General features: G+C 40.2%; 1 protein-coding gene across 1 annotated transcript in view; it reads right to left on the bottom strand.

Annotated features, from left to right (window-relative positions):
• Positions 1-25,472, bottom strand: part of LOC124723118 — a 117,376-nt gene that overhangs the window by 84,836 nt on the left and 7,068 nt on the right. Inside the window, exon 4 of the mRNA XM_047248301.1 lies at positions 24,363-24,439. Coding sequence (XP_047104257.1) covers positions 24,363-24,439 — 77 coding nt within the window. The remainder of the gene's footprint in view (positions 1-24,362; positions 24,440-25,472) is intronic.

Below are 25,472 nucleotides of genomic sequence, written 5' to 3'. Positions count from 1 at the left end.
TTATGATGGAAAAATCACTCTAAGATAATAGGAGAAAGCTGAAAGTCAATAGAACAGTTGAAGAGGAAGAAATTGCCTCACAGAAAACTAAAGTGGAAAAAAATGAAGCAATTTAACTCAGAACCTTGTGATTCATAGATTATCGTGAGGAATTCAACATATTTATTGTATAAATTTTACAAAGCACTTTTTTGCATCCCATTTTGGGATCAACCATAAACCTTTGGAATGTAGTGTCCCTATTATCTTGAAAGGTCCAGCAAATTAGCTTTAGCAGAGGTTCTCCAATAAAATTCTTATTTAATATTTTGACAGGACAATCCTGTCAACATCTGAGGTAGTTCATTCAGTATTAATTGGAACTCCAGAATCATCTGAACATAAGTTGTATGTTTGTTAGAGCAACATGTTCTACATAAATGACTAATTTCCTTTATAATCCTCTCATGCAGGTTTGATTGTGTATGGTATTTCAATATACATATGTATTTAACTCTTTCTCAAGCTAATTCCCTCATGGATCATGGTCCATACCCAGAACACCTCCATTTGTTTCATGTGCTTGCAGAGAACTATGAACTCCTGAATATGTCACTTTACATTGTGATGGGCTCACACACATACTCCAAACTAAATATGAGAACACAGGGCAGAGACTATGACAGCTGGACAACTGGAGCATACTGAATAGCATAACCCAATAATGTGTCATGTATGTTACATGAATTACAAAAACAAGAACAAACACACAAACATGGGAACAGATACTTGGAATGACACAGAGAAAGACACAAACACAGAAACAGACTCAGATGCTGAAACAGATACAAATAGTGAGAACAATATACAGACCAAGATGTAAGATATGACTAAATTTCAGAACAGAGAAATGGATCAACTGTCATTTCAATACAATAGTATAATTATCGAGTAATAAATGTAATTTAAATGATACAAATATTTATTAAACTTAGGTAAAATAACACCTGTAATGAAAATTATGTAATATAAGTGTAATACAGCACATGTCTGTACACATATATCATCACATGTGTATTAAAGATATATTTTGTATACTGCCTTATATGTGACAGGCTTGACGATTTGCTGAGCCATCACACCTGAGATAGCTGGATGGTGGAATCTCTAATACAAATCTATGTGCTTTCCTATTATCTTTTATTTCTTCTTCTTACATGCAAGATTCTTGTTGTTTTAGAAAAATTTTCCAAATTTATAATATGTCATAATGTGATACTATCTTACAATCTCTTTCCATCTTCCTAAATTTCTATCTTCTATTCATAAATTGTTAAGTCTAAGATTTTCATTTCTTAATTACTTTTAAGTCTATAAGTATTCAAAGCTGCAATATTATGAACCCCTATTAAAAATCAAAAAGTTTCACATTATGTACATGTATGATTTCTTATTGTCAAAATATGACCTGTCTTAGAAACTAGGTGGCAGGTGATTTGTAAATGATTGCAGCAAATATAATAAAAATATCTGTTGTGCCCTCAAGTGAGCAAGTGTGCAAATCACATATGAAACTTGGGTGATTTAGCTGAAGGAGCTAAGGCTGCAGGAGTCTGACATTATGGTCAGCTTTAATGTTGTCTCGTTTTTCACTAAAGACTCCTTGGAAGACTCCATAGAACTAATCAATGAGAAATTGAACCCTGAGCTGACACAGCTTTTTAGACATGTTCTGACATCAATCTATTTTATTTTCAGAGGACAATATTGTGAGCAGACTGATGGTGTTACCAAGGGGCAGTCCACCCTTCCATCAGTTGCAGCAAAGCTGTTCAGAGAGTGTGTCTAGGGTAGAGCACTAGAAACACTGGACTGAGACCTGTTTGTCTCTTTCGGTATGTTGAGGACACTTTTGTCATCTGGTCACATGGATCCAGAAAACGTCACAAAAACATTCAGTTTATGATGGAAATAGAAAAATATGGCAAACTTATTCTTTTTGATGTACTAATTCAGCCCTGGCCTGACAGCTCACTTGCCCACAGCGTATACTGTAATCCAACACATACTGATTTGTATCTCCTTGCCTCCAGCTGCTACCATTCCTCACAGAAGAACAGCATGTTCAACACTGTAGTACACAGGGCATATTCCATTTCAGATGAACAAAGTCTGACAGCAGAGCTGCAGCACCTGGAATCCATATTTCCTGAGAATGGATACAGTAACCGACAGATTTGCATGGCTCTGTGATACAAGAGCCCCAAGAATGATGCAGAGGATGAAAACACAGAAGAAGAAAATAAGAAGACCATTGCCATACTTTTTGCTGACAATATATTAGCAAAAAAAGGCTACTGCAAAAACACCATGTAATACCAGTTTCCTGGCTGCCAGCCAAAATATGAGCTTTATTAGGGACAGTGAATGATGACCTGTATCTAGAGAAATCTGGGATGCACCAAGTCCTGTTTAAATGTGGAAAAAACTTATACTGGGCAAATGATGTGCACAACTGAAGCTCGGTGTAAGAACATGAGTGCCACATCCACCTATTGCGGGCCAACAAGTCTGCAGTAGCATAACACTGCATTTAAAGTACATAACACTTCATTCCATCAACACCACCTGATGATGGCAGAACTTTTATTCAACAAAATATCATGGACCTTTGATGAATGGATCTAGCAGTACATCAGAGAACCTTGGGAGGCAAGCGCCTGTCAAATCCTCAGATCACAGGAGTGATTTTGTTGAAAAAGTGTATGTCACAAATGAATCATTCATCAGCATTCATTGTCAGTTCCAGTCTGTGTGAGCTTTCACATGAAAGTCCTTGGAGTCATGTATACTGAGTATTAGTGCCTCTATAAGTTTCTTTTTAAGCTCCAAAGGAAATACACTCCTGGAAATTGAAATAAGAACACCGTGAATTCATTGTCCCAGGAAGGGGAAACTTTATTGACACATTCCTGGGGTCAGATACATCACATGATCACACTGACAGACCCACAGGCACATAGACACAGGCAACAGAGCATGCACAATGTCGGCACTAGTACAGTGTATATCCACCTTTCGCAGCAATGCAGGCTGCTATTCTCCCATGGAGACGATCGTAGAGATGCTGGATGTAGTCCTGTGGAACGGCTTGCCATGCCATTTCCACCTGGCGCCTCAGTTGGACCAGCGTTCATGCTGGACGTGCAGACCGCGTGAGACGACGCTTCATCCAGTCCCAAACATGCTCAATGGGGGACAGATCCGGAGATCTTGCTGGCCAGGGTAGTTGACTTATACCTTCTAGAGCACGTTGGGTGGCACGGGATACATGCGGACGTGCATTGTCCTGTTGCAACAGCAAGTTCCCTTGCCGGTCTAGGAATGGTAGAATGATGGGTTCGATGACGGTTTGGATGTACCGTGCACTATTCAGTGTCCCCTCGACGATCACCAGTGGTGTACGGCCAGTGTAGGAGATCGCTCCTCACACCATGATGCCGGGTGTTGGCCCTGTGTGCCTCGGTCGTATGCAGTCCTGATTGTGGCGGTCACCTGCACGGCGCCAAACACGCATACGACCATCATTGGCACCAAGGCAGAAGCGACTCTCATCGCTGAAGACGACACGTCTCCATTCGTCCCTCCATTCACGCCTGTCGCGACACCACTGGAGGCGGGCTGCACGATGTTGGGGCGTGAGCGGAAGACGGCCTAACGGTGTGCGGGACCGTAGCCCAGCTTCATGGAGACGGTTGCGAATGGTCCTCGCCGATACCCCAGGAGCAACAGTGTCCCTAATTTGCTGGGAAGTGGCAGTGCGGTCCCCTACGGCACTGCGTAGGATCCTACGGTCTTGGCGTGCATCCGTGCGTCGCTGCGGTCCGGTCCCAGGTCGACGGGCACGTGCACCTTCCGCCGACCACTGGCGACAACATCGATGTACTGTGGAGACCTCACGCCCCACATGTTGAGCAATTCGGCGGTACGTCCACCTGGCCTCCCGCATGCCCACTATACGCCCTCGCTCAAAGTCCGTCAACTGCACATACGGTTCACGTCCACGCTGTCGCGGCATGCTACCAGTGTTAAAGACTGCGATGGAGCTCCGTATGCCACGGCAAACTGGCTGACACTGAAGGTGGCGGTGCACAAATGCTGCGCAGCTAGCGCCATTCGACGGCCAACACCGCGGTTCCTGGTGTGTCCGCTGTGCCGTGCGTGTGATCATTGCTTGTACAGCCCTCTCGCAGTGTCCGGAGCAAGTATGGTGGGTCTGACACACCGGTGTCAATGTGTTCTTTTTTCCATTTCCAGGAGTGTACTTCATTGCTGTAGTGAGTGAAGTCATGCTGTCACTACTTACAGTTCTTTGCAGAGGAAGAAAATATTATTTCTGTGTTCTTTAGGAGTAATGGTGTAAAGATTCTCTGAACTGAGGACTAATAAGTCTTTTGTGAGAAACTAAGATTGGTTGCATTTTAGGTCAGTTAAGTTTCAAACCTTTATCCTGCACCCACTCTGACACAGCAAGTAAATCGGTATTTACATGCTGGATGGCTGTGCGCTAGCTTCTGTGCACTGGCTTCTGCAATGAAGATATAGTATGCATTTAGAAGTGAATATCTCGCAAGCTATGTTGTTGTTCATAACTAATTACGTGAAGTAATAATCTATTGTTTCCCTGTTATTCAACTTATATTTTATTTAATTGCTGGACCATCAACACCAGTAAGTGTTTTGCAGAAATATACCACATTCTCAAAAGTACCTCTACTATCATACTCATTTAAAGTCATTAAAAATTTATTTCATTGCAATCTTTCATTTATAAATTACTATGTTACATTAAAAATTCGCAATTGCTGAGTGATAGGAACCTTTGACCATTTGATTCATGTGTCTATTCATAATGTATACTGTAGACTCAGCAGTATTTGGCTTGTAATGTGGCAACTATGTATCCCAGTGCCTAGAAAGCCTGCAACCTCACCTATGGGCAAGAATACCCATCACTTTCCTCACTCTTAAATTCATTGCTGCTCTGTAGCTGTTTATACTAATTACACTAAATCTAAACCTAACTTTTAAAAAAATATGAAATGACTATCTCCTAAACCTTAATCCATACACGTTTCTCATTACTGTTTCATTTACAACCTATTGTTTACTGTCTGATACCTTTCTCCTCACCCTCCCTTTTCGGTCCACATCTCCTATCTCTGGAATAACTTCTGGACTCTCTTGGAAAGGTTTTAACCACCCTACATGCATAATTTTCATTCTTGTTGGCAACTGGATCTTGTCATTTACTGATGATGTGGTCTCTACCACTTGATATGGCCCCTGATTCTTTGCAAAAACCTTCTTTGTCTTTCCTTTCAGCATATACAAAGCCGATAGGACCATCTCCTGACTGACCTTATACCATGGCATTATTGCTGTACTGTCCACTGCTTCTCTTGCTTCTCCAGTGTTCATGTATTTGCCCCCTCTGTATTCTGTTCCAAATTTCCCTAATTACTCACAAATTCCTAAACAGACTCTCCATTCTTCCCTTTCTTTGTTTTCAATGTGCTGAATGGTGATGGCATTTTATGACCATGTACAACTTCATATGGCAATAATCCTGTATTCATATGCTGTTCTGATTTGTAGGTGGAGATGATATACTTCAAATAGACATTCCAACTGGTGTAATGTAAATCAACATAGTATCCATGCATCTTTCTGATTATCCTATGAACTCTTTCAGTTCTTCCATTGGCTTGTGGATAGAGAGGACCTGCCCTTAACTTCTTTGCATTCAATAACTTTCACAATTCCTTGAATAAATCTGACATGAAGTTTGTTCCATGGTCTGTTACTGTTGTTTCAGGCACTCCAAACTTCAGTATCCAATTATTCATATGTGCTTGTGCCCCTGTTGCTGCTTGCTGGTTATGTCTTGAAAAATGATCTGTGATTGTAAATATGGACTTATTCCTGGCAGGTGTGTAGTTGAGTGGAACCAGACACCAGACCCCAGAAATTTGAATAGTGTTAATGCTTGAGGTAACTTTTGCACAGGTACTCTTGTTCGACACAAATCCTCTGTCTGTGTGCTCTGTATGCAGTTCAGCACATACTGGTTTACATCCGTCTGCCTATTCTCATATCAATACCTTTCTGTTACTCTTCTGTTGGTAGATCTGCAACCTCCATGTCCAACTAATATGTGACCATCAGTTTCTTGTTGTTCTCTATCCCTTACCTTCGCTGGTACCACTATCCACTGTCCCAACTTGCTTTGTCTGCATAGTAACCCATGCTGCGTACAAAACTTGGACTGCTTAAAATACTGCTTACATTCTGTTATAACGTCAAGTTTAACACATATATTTCAGAACGACACAACACATATAAGTCACAGAGTAAGTTGACAAGCAAGACATGTGTACACGTTAGCATTCGAATGAGCACTGAGTCCCAGTCTAGCGGCGCTGCTCGGCTGGCCGCATAGGTGGCACAGCTGCTGCATGGCTGGCAGACAGCGCCGCACGTAGAGGACACACATAATTGCGCGGCAGCGCTTTGAATGATCGGCGAGTCACAACACTTTTCCCCCCTTTGAAATTGTTGCACTGGTCTTGATGGAGGTGTCCTGTAGATGGCTAACGTCCATCGGCGTTGTTTCACTCGCCGTATAGTCTCGAGGAGGAGGCTTCCCGTACGGACGGAAGTGTCCCCGATGATAACGGGTCGAGATGACAGGAGACATAGGGGTCGAATCTGCTGGGGCCCCATGCACCAATCTGCCCGTTGTGGCAAGTCCAGTTGATATGACAGGAGACATGGGCGATGTGTCGGCATCCATTGGAGGAGGAGGCGAGTAGATTTGCTCTGACAGAGGGTGGTCATCCGGTTCCTGCATGGACACATCGCCTGGTGGCGTCCGTTCTAGTGCTGGCATCGCGATGACGGTGAGAGGGCTGCATTGTGAGTATTGAGAGATGCCAAGATCCCGAGTGTCAGGTAGAGCCAAAGGTGGTGTAGCAGCATTCGGAATAGGCGTTGCTGGCACATGAGGCCGAAGCTGGTCCGAATGACGCACTGCAACACCCGTGTCCATCTGGATTTCATACAGGCGTCTGCCACGGTGTCTTAAGATGCGCCCCAGGCTCCATTTTGGCTGCCTGCCATATCCCCGTACCCAGACGAGGTCGTCGGCGGTGAACCGGCCAAGTGAAGGCACCCACGGCCGTGAGGTGGAAGGCCGCAGAAGATGAAGTAGCGTGCAGGGCTGTCGGCCATGTAAGAGCTCAGCCGGGCTGTGGTCGCCCATGGGGGTGAAACGGTAAGACACCAGAAACTGGAGAAGCGCATCATCAGCACCAGAAGAAGTCAGAAGTTTCCACATCTGAGCCTTAAATGTGCGGACCAGTCGTTCAGCCTCACCGTTGGATTGTGGATGGAATGGCAGGGCCATGACATGCATAACGCCGTGACGAGCACAAAAATCCACAAATTCAGAAGAGGCAAATTGTGGACCATTATCAGGAACAAGAGTAGAGGGGAGGCCTTCCAAAGAAAAAATGTGGGCGAGAGCACTGGTGGTTGCCGCAGTGGTAGGCGACGTGCAACGGACAATGAAAGGAAAGTTAGACTAGGCGTCAATTATGAGGAGCCAATAAGTACCTAAAAAGGGTCCTGCAAAGTCAGCATGAATGCGCTCCCAGGGTTTCTCAGGCGAAGGCCACGGTGACAAAGATGACTTCGGGGCAGGGGCCTGTGACGCACAAGGGCCTCAGGCAGCGACCATGTGTGCTATTTCAGAGTCGATGCCAGGCCAGTACACATGACGGCGCGCCAGAGATTTTGTGCGAGACACACCCCAGTGCCCTTGGTGAAGGAGGCGCAAGACCGAAGCACGCAAAGACGCAGGTACCACAACACGCGGCAAAGCATTGTCAGTGGAGAGGAGGATAACACCATCCCTAGCCGTGAGGCGGTAGCGCAAAGCGTAGTAGTTCTGCAACGGATCAGAAGTCTTAGTGGATGGGCGATCTGGCCAACCCTTCTGAATACAGTGTAAAACCTGGGAGAGGGTAGGGTCAGAACCCGTACCAGCCGCCAGCCTGTCCCCAGTGATGGGGAACCCGTCCACAACCCGCTGCACGGCAACATCCACGTGGAAACACAAAAGTTTGTCCCTATCGAATGCCTGATCAGGACCCATGGGAAGGCGAGACAGAGCATCAGCATTTGCATGTTGAGCCATTGGCCAGAAATGAATCTCATAATTGAAACGAGACAAGTAAAGAGCCCAACACTAGAGGCGGTGTGCAGCCTTGTCGGGAAGTGACGTTGATGGATGAAACAAGGAAACAAGTGGTTTGTGATCCGTAACAAGATGAAATTTTGAGCCATAGAGAAAAACACCAAACTTATGAAGAGCATAAATAATGGCCAAAGCTTCTTTCTCAATTTGAGAATACTTTTGTTGGGCATCCGTGAGCGTTTTGAAGGCATAAGCAATGGGTTGTTCCGAACTGTCAGAAAAACCGTGTGCAAGGACTGCACCGACCCCGTATTGGGAGGCGTCTGTGGCAAGAACAAGATGTTGGCCAGGTTGATAAGTAGCCAGGCACGGGGCCTGTTTCAGCATAGTCTTCAATTTCTGGAAAGCCTCTTCGCATAACGCGGAGCAGTGAAAAGGCACATTTTTATGCAACAGGTGATGCAACGGCTGAGCCACCAAAGCCGCAGACGGTAAAAACTTGTGATAGTATGCTATTTTCCCCAAGAAGGCCTGCAGTTCCTTAACAGATGTAGGGTGAGGAAGGGCATCGATCGCAGCAACAGTTTGCTGAAGCGGACGAATACCATCCCGAGAGAGTTGAAACCCCAAGTACGTGATAGATGCCTGAAAAAATTGTGATTTCTGAAGATTACACTTAAGACCGGCAGTCTGTAAGACATGAAATAGTGTGTGGATTTTGAAGATGTTCTTCAGTGGTGGAGCCAGTGACAACAATGTCGTCCATGTAATTGATACACCCAGGGACGGGGAGCAATAATTGTTCCAAGAATCGCTGAAAGAAAGCAGGGGCACTAGCAACCCCGAATGGCAAGCGTTGGTATTGATAGAGGCCGAAAGGCATGTTAAGGACCAGAAACTTCCGGGAAGCAGCGTCGAGAGGAAGTTGATGATAAGCTTCTGACAGGTCAATTTTAGAAAAATACTGGCCTCCAGCAAGTTTAGTGAACAGTTCTTCAGAACGGGGCATAGGGTAAGTGTTGATGAGGCATTGAGCATTTACAGTGGCTTTGAAATCTCCACAGAGACGAATATCACCATTTGGCTTAGCAACGACAACGACAGGAGAGGACCACTCACTGGAAGTGACAGGAAGCAAGACCCCTGAAGTAGTGAGATGATCCAACTCCCATTTTACCCGATCATGAAGGGCCACAGGAATGGGCCGAGCCCAAAAAAACTTAGGCTGAGCAGTGGGTTTGGGCGTGATATGAGCTTCAAAGTCGTTTGCACAGCCTAACCCAGGAGAAAAAAGGGACAAAAATGTCGTCGACAAGGAATCCAGTTGAGCATAAGGAATAGCATCAGAGACAATATTGACAGAGTCATCTATGGAGAACCCAAAAACGCAAAAGCCATCGAAACCAAAAAGATTTTCTGCGTTGCTCTGGTCGACCACAAATATGGGAACAGTGCGAACGATGGATTTGTAAGATACCTCAGCATTAAACTGTCCCAAGAGAGAAATCTTCTGTTTATTGTACGTCCGTAATTTCCGAGTGACAGATGACAGGAGTGGAGAACCCAACTGAAGATACGTCTGAGAATTAATTATAGTGGCAGCAGAACTGGTATGCACTTGCATGCGAACATCTCAACCAAGGATTTGGACAGTGAGGAATAACTTCCCTGAAAGGGAAGAAGTGCAATTGACAGACAACACAGAATCAGAATCAGCGTCATGTTCATAAACATCATCTATGCGGTCGGATTTGCAAACGGAAGACACGTGACCTTTCTTTTTGCAATTGTGACACACAGCCCAACGTTGGGAACAATCCTTGCGTGAATGTTTCATAAAACACCGCGGACATGAAGGAAGTTGCCAGGGGTTTTGCTGCAGTTTCTTAGCGTGTTGTTTACGACTAGGCTGAGGCTGCATGTGGGAGCGCACTGCGGCCACATCGGCTGGTGGGGACGTGCCGCACGCGTCGTCAACAGCGCACAGAGGTGGTATTTCCCTGACATCACCCCACGCCTCTATTTGCGCCCCAGCAGCGCGAGAAATTTCAAAAGACTGCGCAATGAAGAGAACTTCATCTGGAGTCGGATTCGCCAACTAAAGGGCACGTTGCCGAACTTCTTTGTCGGGCGCCGACCGGATAATAGCATCCCATACCATGGAATCGGCATAGGATTCTTTGTGAACGTCAGTAACAAATTGACACTTTCGACTGAGGCCAAGAAGTTCAGCAGCCCAAGCACGATAGGATTGATGTGGCTGTTTTTGACAACGGTAAAAGGCAACATGAGAGGCTACCACATGCGTTTGCTTTTGAAAATAGACAGACAGAAGTGAGCACATTTCAGCAAAGGTCAAAGACCCAGGATCCTTCAAAGGAGCCAATTGCGACAACAACTGATACATTTGAGGTGAAACTCAGGAAAGGAACAGAGACTTACATGGTTGTTCGTCCGTGACATGAAATGCCAAGAAGTGCTGTCGAAGACGTTTTTCATAATCAGACCAGTCTTCCGCTGTCTCATCGTAAGGAGGGAAAGGAGGTATAGCCAACGACGAGAAACGCCTCGCATTTGACGCCGCAACGAAATCGCGAATCGCCGCTGTTAGAAGCGTTTGCTGTTCAAGGAGATTTTGCAATAGTTGCTCGACAGTAGCCATGGAACCCTGTGGGTCAACGGTGAAAAGGAAAAATCCACTACCTCATCACCAATTGTTATAACGTCAAGTTTAACACATATATTTCAGAACGACACAACACATATAAGTCACAGAGTAAGTTGACAAGCAAGACATGTGTACACGTTAGCATTCGAATGAGCACTGAGTCCCAGTCTAGCGGACACTGCTCAGCTGGCCGCTCAGGTGGCGCAGCTGCTGCATGGCTGGCAGACAGCGCCACACGTAGAGGACACGCGTAATTGCGCGGCGGCGCTTTGAATGATCGGCGAGTCACAACACATGCATCATTTGTTCCCTGTGCAGTTTGCCATTCCTTATGCTCGTTACACCAATATGTAATACTGATACTTTTCTACTAAAGCCATCAGCATTTACATGCTTCTTCCAAGGTTCATAAGATGACTTCAAAATCAAATTCACTTAGTCTTATTGCCCATTGTGTCAACGTACTAAAAGGATCCTTTAATTCCAGCAATGATTTTAATGCTGCATGATCTGTTATTACTCTGAGCTTTTTACTGTATTGATAACATTTTAAATATGTGATTCCATAAATAAGTCTTAACATCTTTTCCACCATTGTGGAAAAATTTATTTGTATAGAATTTAGTTGTCTTGATGCATAAGCTACCAGATGTTCTATGCCTTCTACCTCTTATGACAACACACAGCCAAGTGCACATATCTGATGCATCACATGATAAAACGAGTTCTCTATCAAAATCCAGAAATACCAATATTATTACTTGATGTTAAAGCTTGTTTTAGCTCCTCAAAAGCATGCTGGCACTCTTCTAACCACAAAAATTTAGTACCCTTTTTTAACAACTGTGTCAATGGTCTGGCAATATCTGCAGATCCTTTTATGAACCAGTGGTAATAGTTTGCAACTCCTAAGAATGATTGCAACTCCTTTACAGATTCTGTTACAGGAATTTCATGAACAGCTTTAATTAATCTTGGATATGTCTTCATCCCATTTTTACTTATGATATAACCTAGGAATGCTACATCTTCCTTCACAAAATTACACTTTTCTGTATTCAATGTTGCCAACGGCCTTGCCGCAGTGGTAACACCAGTACCCATCAGATCACCAATGTTATATGCTGCCTGACTTGGCTAGCACTTGGATGGATGATGGTTCAGTACTGTTGGCAAGCAGGGTGCACTCAGCTCTTGTGAGGCCAATTGAGGGACTACTTGACTGAGAAGTAGCAGCTCTGGCCATGAAATCTGACATTGTCCAGAAGAGCAGTGTGTTGGCCATGTGCCCCTCCATATCCACACCCAGTGATGGTTGTTGGCTGAGGATGTTGGGCCTTCTGAGGCCTGTTTGGACAGAGTTTAGTTTCTAGTTTGGCACTCAGTATTTACTTTACTGGTTGTAACCTTAGGAATACTTTCCTTAATCCCTGCATATGCTAATCCATATCTCTCTCATAGATGATTATGTCATCAAGATACACTAAGCATTGCCATGGTTGTAAGCCTCTGAGTGCTCCATCCAACAATCGTTGAAATGTTGAAGGTGCATTTTTTAATCCAAATGGTATTCTTCTGAATTTGTAGTGTCCCCATGGGGCCAAAAATGCTGTTTTGTGTCGATCCTGTGGTGCAACCTATATCTGGTGATAACCACTCTTCAGATACAGTGTTGAAAAATATTTGCTTTGCCATAAATGGTCCAATTTTTCTGTAATGTTTGGCAAAGGGTAGGCATCCATTATGATTTTTACATTTAGATGTCTGCAATCACAACAAAACCTATATTTTCGTGTTCTATTGATTGATTTTTTTGGCATGATGACTATTCCTGCCCTTCATTTACTATTACTTTCTTCAATTGCTCCATCTTTCAGCCGTTGATCAATAAATTCCTCCTAAATTGGCTGTAAGTACCTAGATATTCTGTATGGTTTGCATTTCCCATTCTTATGCAGTGCTGTGTAATATGCATAACTGGTAATGGTCTTTTAGGAAAAAATAAATTCTTAAATTCCAAAAGTAATTTTTCCATCCATTCCCTATTGCTTTCTTATATGTGCTTCACTTTTCCTCATAATGCAGTTTCAATAACATTTGGCAATTGTCCGTGGCTGGCACTGCTAGTAATATGAAACTGTGCACCTAACAAATTGTAAAATTTTAGTATCCTATGGCTACAATATCAATAATCCACAGTTGTAATTGACCAACTTGTCCAAATACCTGGCTGCAACAATTTGTAGGGATGTGAAATGGAATGATCAGATAGGCTCAGTCGTAGCAAGTGGCAGACTGTGGTTCATTGGTAGAATGCTATGTTAATGTACTCTGTCTATAAAAGAGACTGCACGCAAATCACTTGTGTGAACCATCCTAGAATATTGCTCATGTGTTGTGAACTGTACGAAATAGGACTGACAAACCACAGTGAATGGATGCGAGAAAGGGCAGCATGAATGGTCACAGGTTTGTTTGACTCATGGCAGAGTGTCACAAAGATTCTGAAAGAATTGAACTTTGCAGATATTTGAAGATAGACACTAACTATCCTGTAAAAGCCTACTTATAATTTTCTAGAACCAACTTTAAGCAATGAATCTAGGAATATACTACAATCCCTTGTATCACTCCAATAAGCACAGTGAAAAAAAGCTTAGACTAATTACAGTGCACATAGAGGCATTTAAGAAATCATTCTTCCCAAGCTCCATTCATGAATGAAACAGGAAAAAGCCGTAATACAGGGTGATTCAAAAAGAATACCACAACTTTAGGAATTTAAAACTCTGCAACGACAAAAGGCAGAGCTAAGCACTATCTGTCGGCGAATTAAGGGAGCTATAAAGTTTCATTTAGTTGTACATTTGTTCGCTTGAGGCGCTGTTGACTAGGCATCAGCGTCAGTTGATGCTAAGATGGTGACCGCTCAACAGAAAGCTTTTTGTGTTATTGAGTACGGCAGAAGTGAATCGAACAAGAAGCACAACAATTCATATTTCAGCAGGATGGAGCGCCACCACATTGGCACTTATCTGTCCATAACTACCTGAACGTCAACTACCCGAGGCGATGGATCGGCCGCCAGGCAGCCCGTGACAGAGCACTTCATCACTGGCCTCCAAGAAGCCCTGATCTTACCCCCTGCGATTTTTTCTTATGGGGGTATGTTAAGGATATGGTGTTTCGGCCACCTCTCCCAGCCATCATTGATGATTTGAAACGAGAAATAACAGCAGCTATCCAAACTGTTACGCCTGATATGCTACAGAGAGTGTGGAACAAGTTGGAGTATCGGGTTGATATTGCTCGAGTGTCTGGAGGGTGCCATATTGAACATCTCTGAACTTGTTTTTGAGTGAAAAAAAACCTTTTTAAATACTCTTTGTAATGATGTATAACAGAAGGTTATATTATGTTTCTTTCATTAAATACACATTTTTGAAGTTGTGGTATTCTTTTTGAATCACCCTGTATATGTTACAATGGGACAAACCCTCTACCATACACTTCACAGTGATTTTCGGAGTATAGAAGTAAATGTAGATAGAAAAAAATATTAAATGTGCAATAAAAAGTTGCTTTACAAATCTTGCAAGAAGATTTTAACAAGTAGAAGCAGTGTACAAGTGACACAGGAGGAAATGGATAATGTAGTTGAGTATGGTCAAGTCGTTTTCTCCACAATTGTCTATGATAGGACATTTTGAGAGAAGGTCATTACTTGTAACAAGAATTGGTGTTTTATCTGTGGCTTGAAACAAAATGCCAGAATTACAAACTGAAAAATTGCAGTCTAGAAAATCAAGTGAAAAAATGATGTTAACATTTTTTGGCTGTAATGGGGTCATTCATGAGCATTATCTGTGTACATGTGGAACAGCAAATAAGGATTTCTATCAAGAAGTGTAATGCTCACTAGCTGAAGCCCAAACCTCATGCCTTTTCCCTTGCTGTACAGTAGTGGACCAACACATGTGGAGACAGTGAATTACCAGTTATTGGGTAAAACGCAGTTCTCAGTAATGCACCATTCACCTTATTCAGTGGTTTTCTCACCTATTTTTCACTTCTGGAAACTGTAAAAATATATGAAGAGTCAAATATTCCACTTAAATGTGGAGATGCAGAAGACTAACCAACAAATACCATGAATAAAATGCGTGCTCAGCTAATGAATTCTACATTAAATAAATAAATTTTCAAAATTCGTGTGTGTTTAGGTCCAAAATTATTGTTAGCCATATTTTTCTTCATAGCTTGAAACATGAGAAACCCTCCAAAGATTGTGGTGCCAGACCAGTTTTGTCAATGTACATTGATACCACAGTAATCAGCGATGTCTCATTACAATCCACAACAATGAATGGAGAGGCTGAAGAAGACACATCCTCTCGCTCAGCATAGCTGTGCCCTCACACAGAGGTCAACACAGAACTGAGCATGGGAGCACTCTGCCACAGTTTCTGACCTCAACTGTAGCAGCCAACATCATCAAGTAGGACTAAACAGTTATTGATATTTTAGATCAAAATGTACTTTTGTAAATGTTGAACCTTGTGCTTCAACGTAAGAGTTTGTTAATTAATGCCTCAGGTGATGCATTCACAGTCAATGATAGCTGTAAAATATCAATTACTCCTGTAGTAAAAAAATGTATCACATTAAGTAAATCTTTTTATGCATTCATGTAATAACGTGAACTAATACTTTGTATGTTGTAGTTCCAAAAAGCCATCTCCCAGAGCAATCAAAGAACCAACAGTTATGGCCACACAGTTGTAGTTTTGTCTGGTCATAACAAATGACAATGAGAATTGGGGCTTAATCCACTGATCTTTCATGCCAGCTGCCTGCCCTGTGCATGAGTTGTACACATTTTTCTGACTGTTGCTCTGCTTTTCTTCTGTTGTATTCAAATGTGTCCTACTACATCTCACCATGTCTCAGCCATCACAGGAAATGTCTCCAGCCAACCTTACACAGTTTCAGGTACAGTGGATTGAACATTTGCAGCTCACTCTCAGCCTGTTGATATCTTTACTGAACAAGCAAGCAGTACCACCACTGGTAGCTACTCCAAAATATGTCCCATACCCTGTGCAAGTTGAAGAATAGCTATATTATAGGGAGCAATTAGAGACACATTTTATCACCTACCAAATATCAGGGATGGAGCGCAATGCGTATTTTTTTGGCCACCTTTGGTCCCAATGCGTGTTGCCTCTGTGTCAAATTATGTGCCAGAACTGTTCCCAAATCACACACAACGATCTTGTGAAATATAATCTTCACTGAAAAAGGGTCTGTAGCTGTGATGAACTTTTTGAATCATTTCATGATGCCTTTAGCTATCATTCTGTTTATCTGATGTATGATTGTACAGTTTTGGCCTTAGGCCATTTTCAAGTATCTAAACTGTTAGAATTGTACATTGATTGCATTAGTATCATTTATGACTTTATTGTAGGAACAAGTCATATGCCAAGATATACTAGGAGGATTATAACTTACTTTATGGATGAATCTTTACTGGTATATTATGCCATGTAAAGGCATAGTTTTTGCTGTTTTAGGAGTACATTACTTTTGAGCAGTTGTTGCAAAGCTCTTATACATAAGGTCATTTTTTTAATGTACTTACATTAGGAAGATTATAATTATCCATTATATTTACCTTTTGATAACTTGTGTAATATTTGTAGTAATTCATTAATATTAGGTATTCGTTTTGAATAATGTGTCCACTCAATTTTTAGGATAACAATTATTTATAGCCACATTTCAGAGAAGATCTAGTTCTTTTTAGTTTTTTTTCTTCTTCCAGTGGTAATTTGATCAGTCTGCGTATCATAGAATGAAGATATTTGAGCTTGTGTGCTCTCAGGTGGCATGATCAGTTGCAGATAATTACATCTGTTGTCAATGGCTTACAAAAAATATTGAATTTGTGTTCAGATTTCTTGTTTGAAAGTTTTAAATCTAAAAAGTTGATGCTCTTTCGTTTTTTCTTTACATTTTATATAAACTGTTGAATTTTGAATGCTTGACATTATTCCCTTCTACTGTGACATTAAACAGTATTAAAATGTCATTGATGTAACTACAGTAACAAAGAATTTTTCAGCTGTTTGAGTGAACTTGTTAAAAAATTTTTCTTCTAAAGTATTAACAAAAATATCAGCTATTGTACCTGCTAACAATGAAGCCATTGCTACCCATCTTCTTGGGGATAATGTTTGGTCTAGGATGGGAAGTATTTGTAGGGAGTGATTAATTGCAGGAGTCCTGCTAGGTCATAAATTTCTGTTTCAATGATTTTCTTATGTTCAAGTAGTTTTTTTAATGATTTCTATAGTCTCTGTTACTAGAATGTTTGTATACATGTTAGGAATATCAAGTGTTAAGTGTTTTCCATTTTCTGGTATTTTTTCATTTTTTATTTTAGTGTGTTCTTTCTCATATGTGTCATATTCCTTAAGGAGTATACTGCATTTCTTACTAAAAGCATGTACTGGACTATTAACCATTTTAACAACTGGACAAATCAGGATTCATTGTTTACATATCTCAGGCTGGGTACGCAATGATGGTGTTGTTGGATTCATTATTATGGATTATCTTATTTTTCTTTTTGTGAATATGAAGTTACGCCCTTCCAGTATTTTCTGTAACTGTGCATTAAATTTGTTGGTTTGGGCCCTGACTGATACTTTTAATATTATTCTGTTCAAAAAATTCTGGTACTTTTCTGTTGCAATCTTCTTCGAACATAATCATCAATGTATTTTCTTTATCTGATTTTACACTGACGAAATTATATTCTTCAAGCTTTTTATTAATCTGATGTATGATATTACCACCCTTCATTCTACATCTACATATATATAACCTGCAAGCCAACTTATGCTATGTGGCGGAGGGTACACTGCACCACTATTAGCCATTTTCTTTTCTGTTCCACTCACAAATAGAGAAAGGGAAAAGTGAATGTCTGTATGCCTCCACACAAGCTCTAATCTGTCTAATCTTGCCTTCATGGTCCTTATGCAAAATGTACATTGATGGCACTAATATTATATTGGCCTTGCTTTCCCATTTTACTACGGATTATTTTTGTAGTTTTCCAAGCAACGTTGTTTTGCTCATGAGGTGGCAACTGGGCCATATCAAGAGTTATTTTGGTGTTTGCAATAATATTATTAATTGTTGGATGATCATTTTGATAGCCAAATCCATGTAGCAATGGCATGGTTTAAATTGTTTCATCTGAAGCAGCAGCCTGCTCAGTCAGTCAAACAGTGCTAGGGGGACTCACAGGTATCACCAGGAATTGCAAGTTTAAGTGTTCATGTGGAATTAATTATAGTGAAGTCATGATACATGATGCTATCACACAGAATGTATCACATGCACACTTTCACACAGAAATTCTAAAACTGCCTAGGCCTTATATAAAAACTGTTCTGTCTATAGGGGAATCTTAGACAATTGTGGTCTCACAGAGGTTTATTTTGAGGCTCCATGTGTTTCTTCTGTTTGTAGTGCATCAGATACACAGTCTTAAGTACAGAATAGTGTTCAAGTATTTACAAAGAGAGCTTAGACAAATAGTAAGAACAGTAGAAGTAAAAACTTTCAGTCTTATGACACATGATGCGTGTTACAAAGCTGTGGAAGAAAATCATGTCCTCAGGGCTTTTCGAGGCATGATCAGAAAGATTGTCCTTCAATGCAAATTACTTTTAATGTCAGTGTGAAGATCACATTCAATCAATGTGTTTACATGAAAGTGAGGTTGGGGTGACAGTTGCCATCAAAGCAACTACATAGCAACCACAGCTATGCTGTTAATAGGTGCACACAGGTGTATATAGTATGGGTCATTCCACTTACTCAGGCATGATCCAAACCAAGCACTTTCTCATTCTGGAAATCTTCTCCAGGAATATGCTGGCAGGCAAACAAACTATTTGTTCATTTAAAAGAGGAACAAACGACAGTTAAGTTACAACTAGACACGGGTATTTCTGTTTCCCTGATAAATAAAGACACATGACAGAATCGGTACCCCCTGCTACAGCAGCCTATATCTATTTTGTCTACCTACAATTTACATGACATTCCAGTACTTTGTGTGTGTATTTTGCCTACAAATTTTCCAGATATGACAAAAGTGTATTTCTTTTCATATACTCAATTCTAAAACAGTGTAAACATTTTTGGGTTATGAAACTTCCTGGCTGATTAAAACTGTATGCCAGACTGAGAAATGACCTTGGGATCTTTGTCTTTCACAGGAAAGAGCTCTAGCAAGTGAGTTACACAAGCACACCTCATGACCTGTCTTCACAGCCTTACTTCCAAAAGCATCTCATCTACCTCCAAACTCCACAGAAGTTCTCCTGCAAAACTTGTGGGACGAGCACTGCTGGATGAAAGGATGTTGTGGAAACATGGCTTGGTCACAGCCTGAGGGATGTTTCCAGAATGAATTTTCACTCTGCATCAGAGTGTGTGCTGATATGAAACTTCCTCGCAGATTAAAACTGTGTGTCAGTCCAAGACTCAAACTCGGGACTTTTGACTTTTGCGGGCAAATGCTCTACCAACTGATCTAACTTAGCATGACTCACAACCTGTTCTACAAGCTTTGCAGAACTTCTGTGAAGTTTAGAATGTAGGAGATGAAGTACTGGTGGAAGTAAAGTTGTGAGGATAGGCTGTGAGTCATGTTTGGGTAGCTCAGTTGGTAGAGCATTTGCCCACAAAAGGCACAGTTCCTGAGGTTGAGTCTTGATCCAGCACACATTTTTAATCTGCCAGGAAGTTTCACACTCGTCTGCAGAGTGAAAATTCATTCAGGATTTTTGGGTTAGATTTGTCTGATTTGTTCAATTTGTGCATTCAAAACAAATTTGTTGCTACAATTATTTCTGTGCCTCCCATTAACATTTCTAACTTGTGTAATAAGTACTAGTAGTTATTTAAACCAGGTACAGGTAGGGCTAAAGATTTTGAAGTTCACATAACTGTGAAGGACAATGCAAGGCCACAATTTTTTCATGCATGACCTGAGTCACATGCATTATGTGAGCAAGTTGCTCAGGAATTGCGAAAATAGCAAGACAATAGCAATATCCAACCGATTTCTGCAAGCCAATGGGCATAATACTTGATCATTATGAAGAAGCCTTCAAGTGTTAATGTTTGTTTGTGGACTTAAGGCAACAGAAAACCCACAAACAAAAGTGGATTCTTTTCCTCTTCCATGTCTGTGGGAATTGATGGACAGACTGGGACAGGGCAGATACTTTTCAGAGATAGATTTGTGTGAGGCATATGTACAGTTAACTACTGGATTAACAGTCCAAGCAATACTTTGTGATAAACACTCACATAGGTTTTTTTCCAGCCTGAAAGACTGTCATTTGAAGTGCTTCAGCTCTTGTAATTTTTCTATGGTTCTTAGAACAATTAACTGGAGAAGCCCCTCCTTGTACAAATTATTTACTTGGGGATATCCAAAAAAACTGTAATTATGTTTTAAAAAGCTATATGTTTTCAAAGTGTTTACAAAACATCCCTATCCTCTTCAAAACACTCACCATTATGACTGATACATTTGTTCCACCAGTGCTTGCACTGTTCAAAAGATTTTTTGTAGTCATCTTTATAAATGGCTGACAGCTTCTTCCTTGACCTTTTTTTTTTCCCATTCACGCATGGAAATAAGAAAAAGTTGCATGGAGCCAGGTCAGGTGAGTAAGGTATGTGGGGCAGTGGAGCCATTCAATTTTTACGCAAAAGCTGTCTAACAAAGTTGACTGTGTGTGCAGGGGCATTGTTATGGTGGAAGAACCAGTCTCCTGTTTGCCCAAATCTTCCATTAAGCTCCAAGATAACCTAATAATCTCTGACAGTTGATCAATTGTTTTTCAATGGTCTATGAGGAGAAGCTCTTGGGTTTTTTTTTTTCAATAATTTCATTGATTTGGGCAGTTGATGAACATCCAGAATGAGGTTTGTCATCAACCGATGTGTCACCATTTTTAAATCGAGCAAGCCACTCATACACTTCAGTTTTTCCCATAGCATCATCTTGGTAAGCTGTTTTCAACATTAAAACAGTTTCAGCAGCATTTTTACTGAGTAGAAAACAAAATGTCACAACTTATGTTGTTCACTTAAACTTTCCATAATAAAAAAACAAAATAAGAACAAAACAGCACTAGCAAAAACAATCACTGCAGATGAACAGAACAAACCATGACTACAACACAGGCAGCACAGAACTGGCAATGAGTTGTGGTGTACATGCCTACCAGCAGAAATGTGTACTACACAATTGGAGATGATATCCTCATCATGGGCCATACCCTGACTGCTTGTTTCCAGTTGTTTCTACTGCTGGCTTAAAGTGCAATAAGAAAAAGTGCTCCTTCTTCCATGAAGAATTGAACTACTTAAGTCACATGTACAGTGTATACCTGTCACAGTTGTCTGCTGTTAAGGAGTTCCCAAGTGGCCATGAGGAAACTTACATATTACATCAAATTTATTCCTAACACTGTGCAAATTGCTGCTCTGCTTAACTGGCTATGCTGAAAAAATGTTCTTTTTCTGTGGTCCAAAGAATGCCAGTATGCATTTCCACAATTGGAAGACACATTCTTAATTCCTAAATGTTTGATTCATTTTGACCCAGCTCAGCCTGTTATGTTACTTTTGGATGCATCTTCTTATGGGATTGGGGCTGCACTCTCCCATAAGATTTGTTCTTCTGACAGACCTACTGCTTTTACCTCAAAAACTATTAACAAAATTCCACCAGTATTTGTACTGTCAGAAGTTCTATGGGTTGTGGTACAGGTCCACTGCCCAACATCTGAATGCTGACATGTTGTCTTGATTGCCAGTCAGTACGAAAACAGCATTTCATTGGTCTGAGGAATCATATTTTCAAATCAATTCTTGGCATTTTAGAAGTCTTCAGAATTCTCCTCCTGATTTCTGGCATGTTGCCACTGTCACTGCATCTGATGCAGCTTTTCAAGTTGTTTTGCAATATGTGTGCCATGGGTGGTCACACAGTTTGAAAGGAATGCCTCACCCAGTGGTGCATCATTACTTTTCTCGTTGTTACACATTTTCTGTGCGATCAGGTGTTGTGCTGTTGCACACAGAGTACAATGATGGGCATACTGTGATTCCTCAATCTGGAACAGGTTCTTAGAAGTTCTGACTGGGCACATAAACAGTACTATCCCATTAAAAAAATGAGTATTCATAAAAATCCACCTTTAAAATCTAAAACTGTGCCATTAGATGTTAAAACAAAAGATCTGAAGAAAAAAATAGAAAACATGTATGACCTGCATATAGTGACCAACTGCAAGCTAGACAAAGAACTCTACAAGCATTACAAATATCAGTTGTGCAAAGAAGCCAGAAGATTAAAAGCAAAAAAAGTTAGTTAAAAGATGTGTAGCCCAGATTATGTTTCAAAGTCTTGCTAGTCATTTTTAAATAAAATTAGAAACAATATAACAGAAACTACAAGTAACAACTAATTGTGAATAATGATAATATTTCTGATCTTCTTCTAGTTAACCATATTTTTAATAATTACTTTTATAAATACTGTTGAAAGTGATTTTTGTACAAAACCAGGTGCATAGCATACATTTGTGTCCACTAATGAACAAAATTACAGTACAGAATCTGCAGTACCCACTGATCACATCCTGTAGTTTATTAATAGCCTCACAAATAAAAAGTCAGCAGAATTACATGAAAATTTCTCCTCTTCTATTGAATAAACGTAAACATTATCTGGTGAAATCACTAGTTCATCTATTAAACTAGGTTCCTGAAAACAGTGTATTCCCTGACAAGTTAAAACTGGCTGTGGTGTAACCCTTATACAAAAAAGGGGAAGTAAATGATGTTGAGAACTACAGAACCATTGTCTAATTTCAACATTCAGCAAATTGATTGAGAATATAATGGTGAAAGGAATGTCAAGACATTACAGCAGTGCTGACATATTAGGTGATTTCTAGCATGGTTTCAGAAGAGGGCGAAGTATGACATCAGCAGCAGTATGATTTGACCACTATGTACTTGAAAAAATAAATGAAAAGTCCCAAGCAGCAGGAATATTCCTGGATCTCTTGAAAGCATTCTTGTCAAAAATTGTGATGAGTGGTGTCACTAGAAAACTCATGCAGTTACTATAAAGATATTTAAAAGGCAGACAATAATGTACAGAAATTATAAAATTATATATTATGATGGAGAAGTCCTAGAGAGGAGACAGTCAAGAATACGAAGTGTACATTTTGGTGTTCCTCATAGCTCCATTTTAGATCCATTCCTATTCATATATTATGTAGATGATTGCCCAAGCTCTCTAGTTAATAAGCATGTGATCATCACATATGCTGATGACCCATCTGGTGTCTGTTGTGCAGAAAGTGGGCCCAGCCTAATTGGTGAGACTGAAAACTTTACTGAAAAGGCAAGGGCTCAGTTTGGAAAAGACAACTTGAAAGCTAACTTAGAAAGAACAAATATTATTCATTTTAAATCAGGTGGTCCAAATAGAAAAAAAATATTATGAATGATGAGATTGTTTCAAAAACCTCTTCAGAGTGTAAATTTTTCATTTTATGTGTAGATGACTGACTTTCATTGAAATAGCAAGTTGACAATGTCTGCAAAAAAATAACACTCAGTCAATATGTTTTAAGGATATTATCACCATATCTTAATTCTGAAGCCTTAAGGACTGTATTCTTTTGGATAATTACACCTTTGCTTGTCTTATGGAACAGTGCTGTGGGGTATGACTTGCCACATTAATTTGAAAAGATTTTTCATACAGCAGAAGAGAGCCTTCAGGATTGTAGCGAAAGTGAAACAATGAATATCATGTAAAAGCCTATTCACTATAATCAATATTCTCACAGTTTATGCCACATGTATGCTATAAAGCATTATGCTAATGAAAGGAAACACCAAAGCCACAAATAAGAACAGAGAAATTCACAACCATGATGCAAGGCACCAAACCTACTTTAGTGTGGTTATCAGAAGGTTAACTACAACAGCAATAAGTCTGCATGTCAAAGTATTTCTTTTGTAATTTACTATCAAATGATCTTATTATGTGGCAGGAGTAATGCAGATTCAATATGAATAACATTATAAGCAACGATCCTATCCTACAAATAAGTATAGTAGTAATTTGTATATAAAACGAACAGTACACTATGCAGTGAATTATCATCTTACTGTATGAATTATTTCATGGAAACATACTGTAAAAAATAATGTTGTAGTCTGCACCCTGTTTTTGTTGCCCATGCATGTAAAATTAAGTGTCATGAGCAGAAAATAAATGAAGAAATTAAGAAACATGAAATACAAGGTCAAATATGTTTGACTTACCACAAGTCATATTCTGTGCATCTTTCCACCATTCCTCACCAAATATTCTTTCACCATCTTCACTGTAGCAGAAACACCTGAGAATGGCACACAACCATACATTACTTGTTTGGCATAAATATAATTTTTGAACAATGTATGACAACCAAAAGAAAATAAGATCTAATCATAAATCACAACCTTCACAAAAATTCTTTGTTAGAAAAAGTATCTGTATTGAAAGAATGAAGAAAAACAAAAATAAACAACGAATAAAAAAAATTACCAAATATGTGGCCTATGTGAATATGACAAATGTTTTTTGATTCCAAACACCCTCATCAACATGTTATCAGTCTCATCTTTTTCAATGACTACCCAATTACTCCTATTAAGAAAACCAGACCCTTTCATCAGCATAATATCAGTCTCACAGTGCCTTTTATTTTCTGATGACTACTGTATTATTCCTATACAGAAACAGATTATTCTAGCCATTTTTCCACACACAGATTTCAGAAATCTTTAACATAAGACCATTACTCATACGGTCCTGCTTTATCAACTTATACAATCTGCCATCTGATAACTTGTAGGAAACTTGTAGGAACTATGATTTTCTTTCTATCATGATCTAAAATCCACTTCTAATAGTTGCTCATTAAAAGACTTCTTTTCACAACATTCTTGCAAGATTACTACACCAGGACTCTTATTTAGCCTCTGGATGGTATAAAAGATACACAATTGATTTAATGTTATTTCTGGAAAAACTATTGGGTATAACATTGTTAAAACATTATACTGTTTTAGATGCAAAGCTAATGGCTGGATTTCAGAGAATTTTCATCTAGTTTGATAATCACATGTGATAGGCTCTGGTAACAGTTATATAATAGGGAGATATTATTGATAAACTGTTCCAAGGTTACCAGTAACAAAATTATAATTATCTTTCTTACAGACAAAACAGCATTGTTTTTCCGAGGTTTTATTTTAATTCTTTGACTTTTCTCTTGCTTGTTCACAGTGCATAGTGTTTCAGGTATGACAAGAAGTTTCTCAAGATGATATTTACAGGCAGTTTGCTTCCATGCCACAAATAATACAATAGGGTATTCATATCTGGGT

Source organism: Schistocerca piceifrons, chromosome X (genome assembly GCF_021461385.2).
Source record: "Schistocerca piceifrons isolate TAMUIC-IGC-003096 chromosome X, iqSchPice1.1, whole genome shotgun sequence".
Lineage (NCBI taxonomy): Eukaryota > Metazoa > Arthropoda > Insecta > Orthoptera > Acrididae > Schistocerca > Schistocerca piceifrons.
The sequence above is the reverse complement of the archived record's forward strand: the minus strand, read 5'-3'. Positions and strand labels throughout refer to the sequence as shown.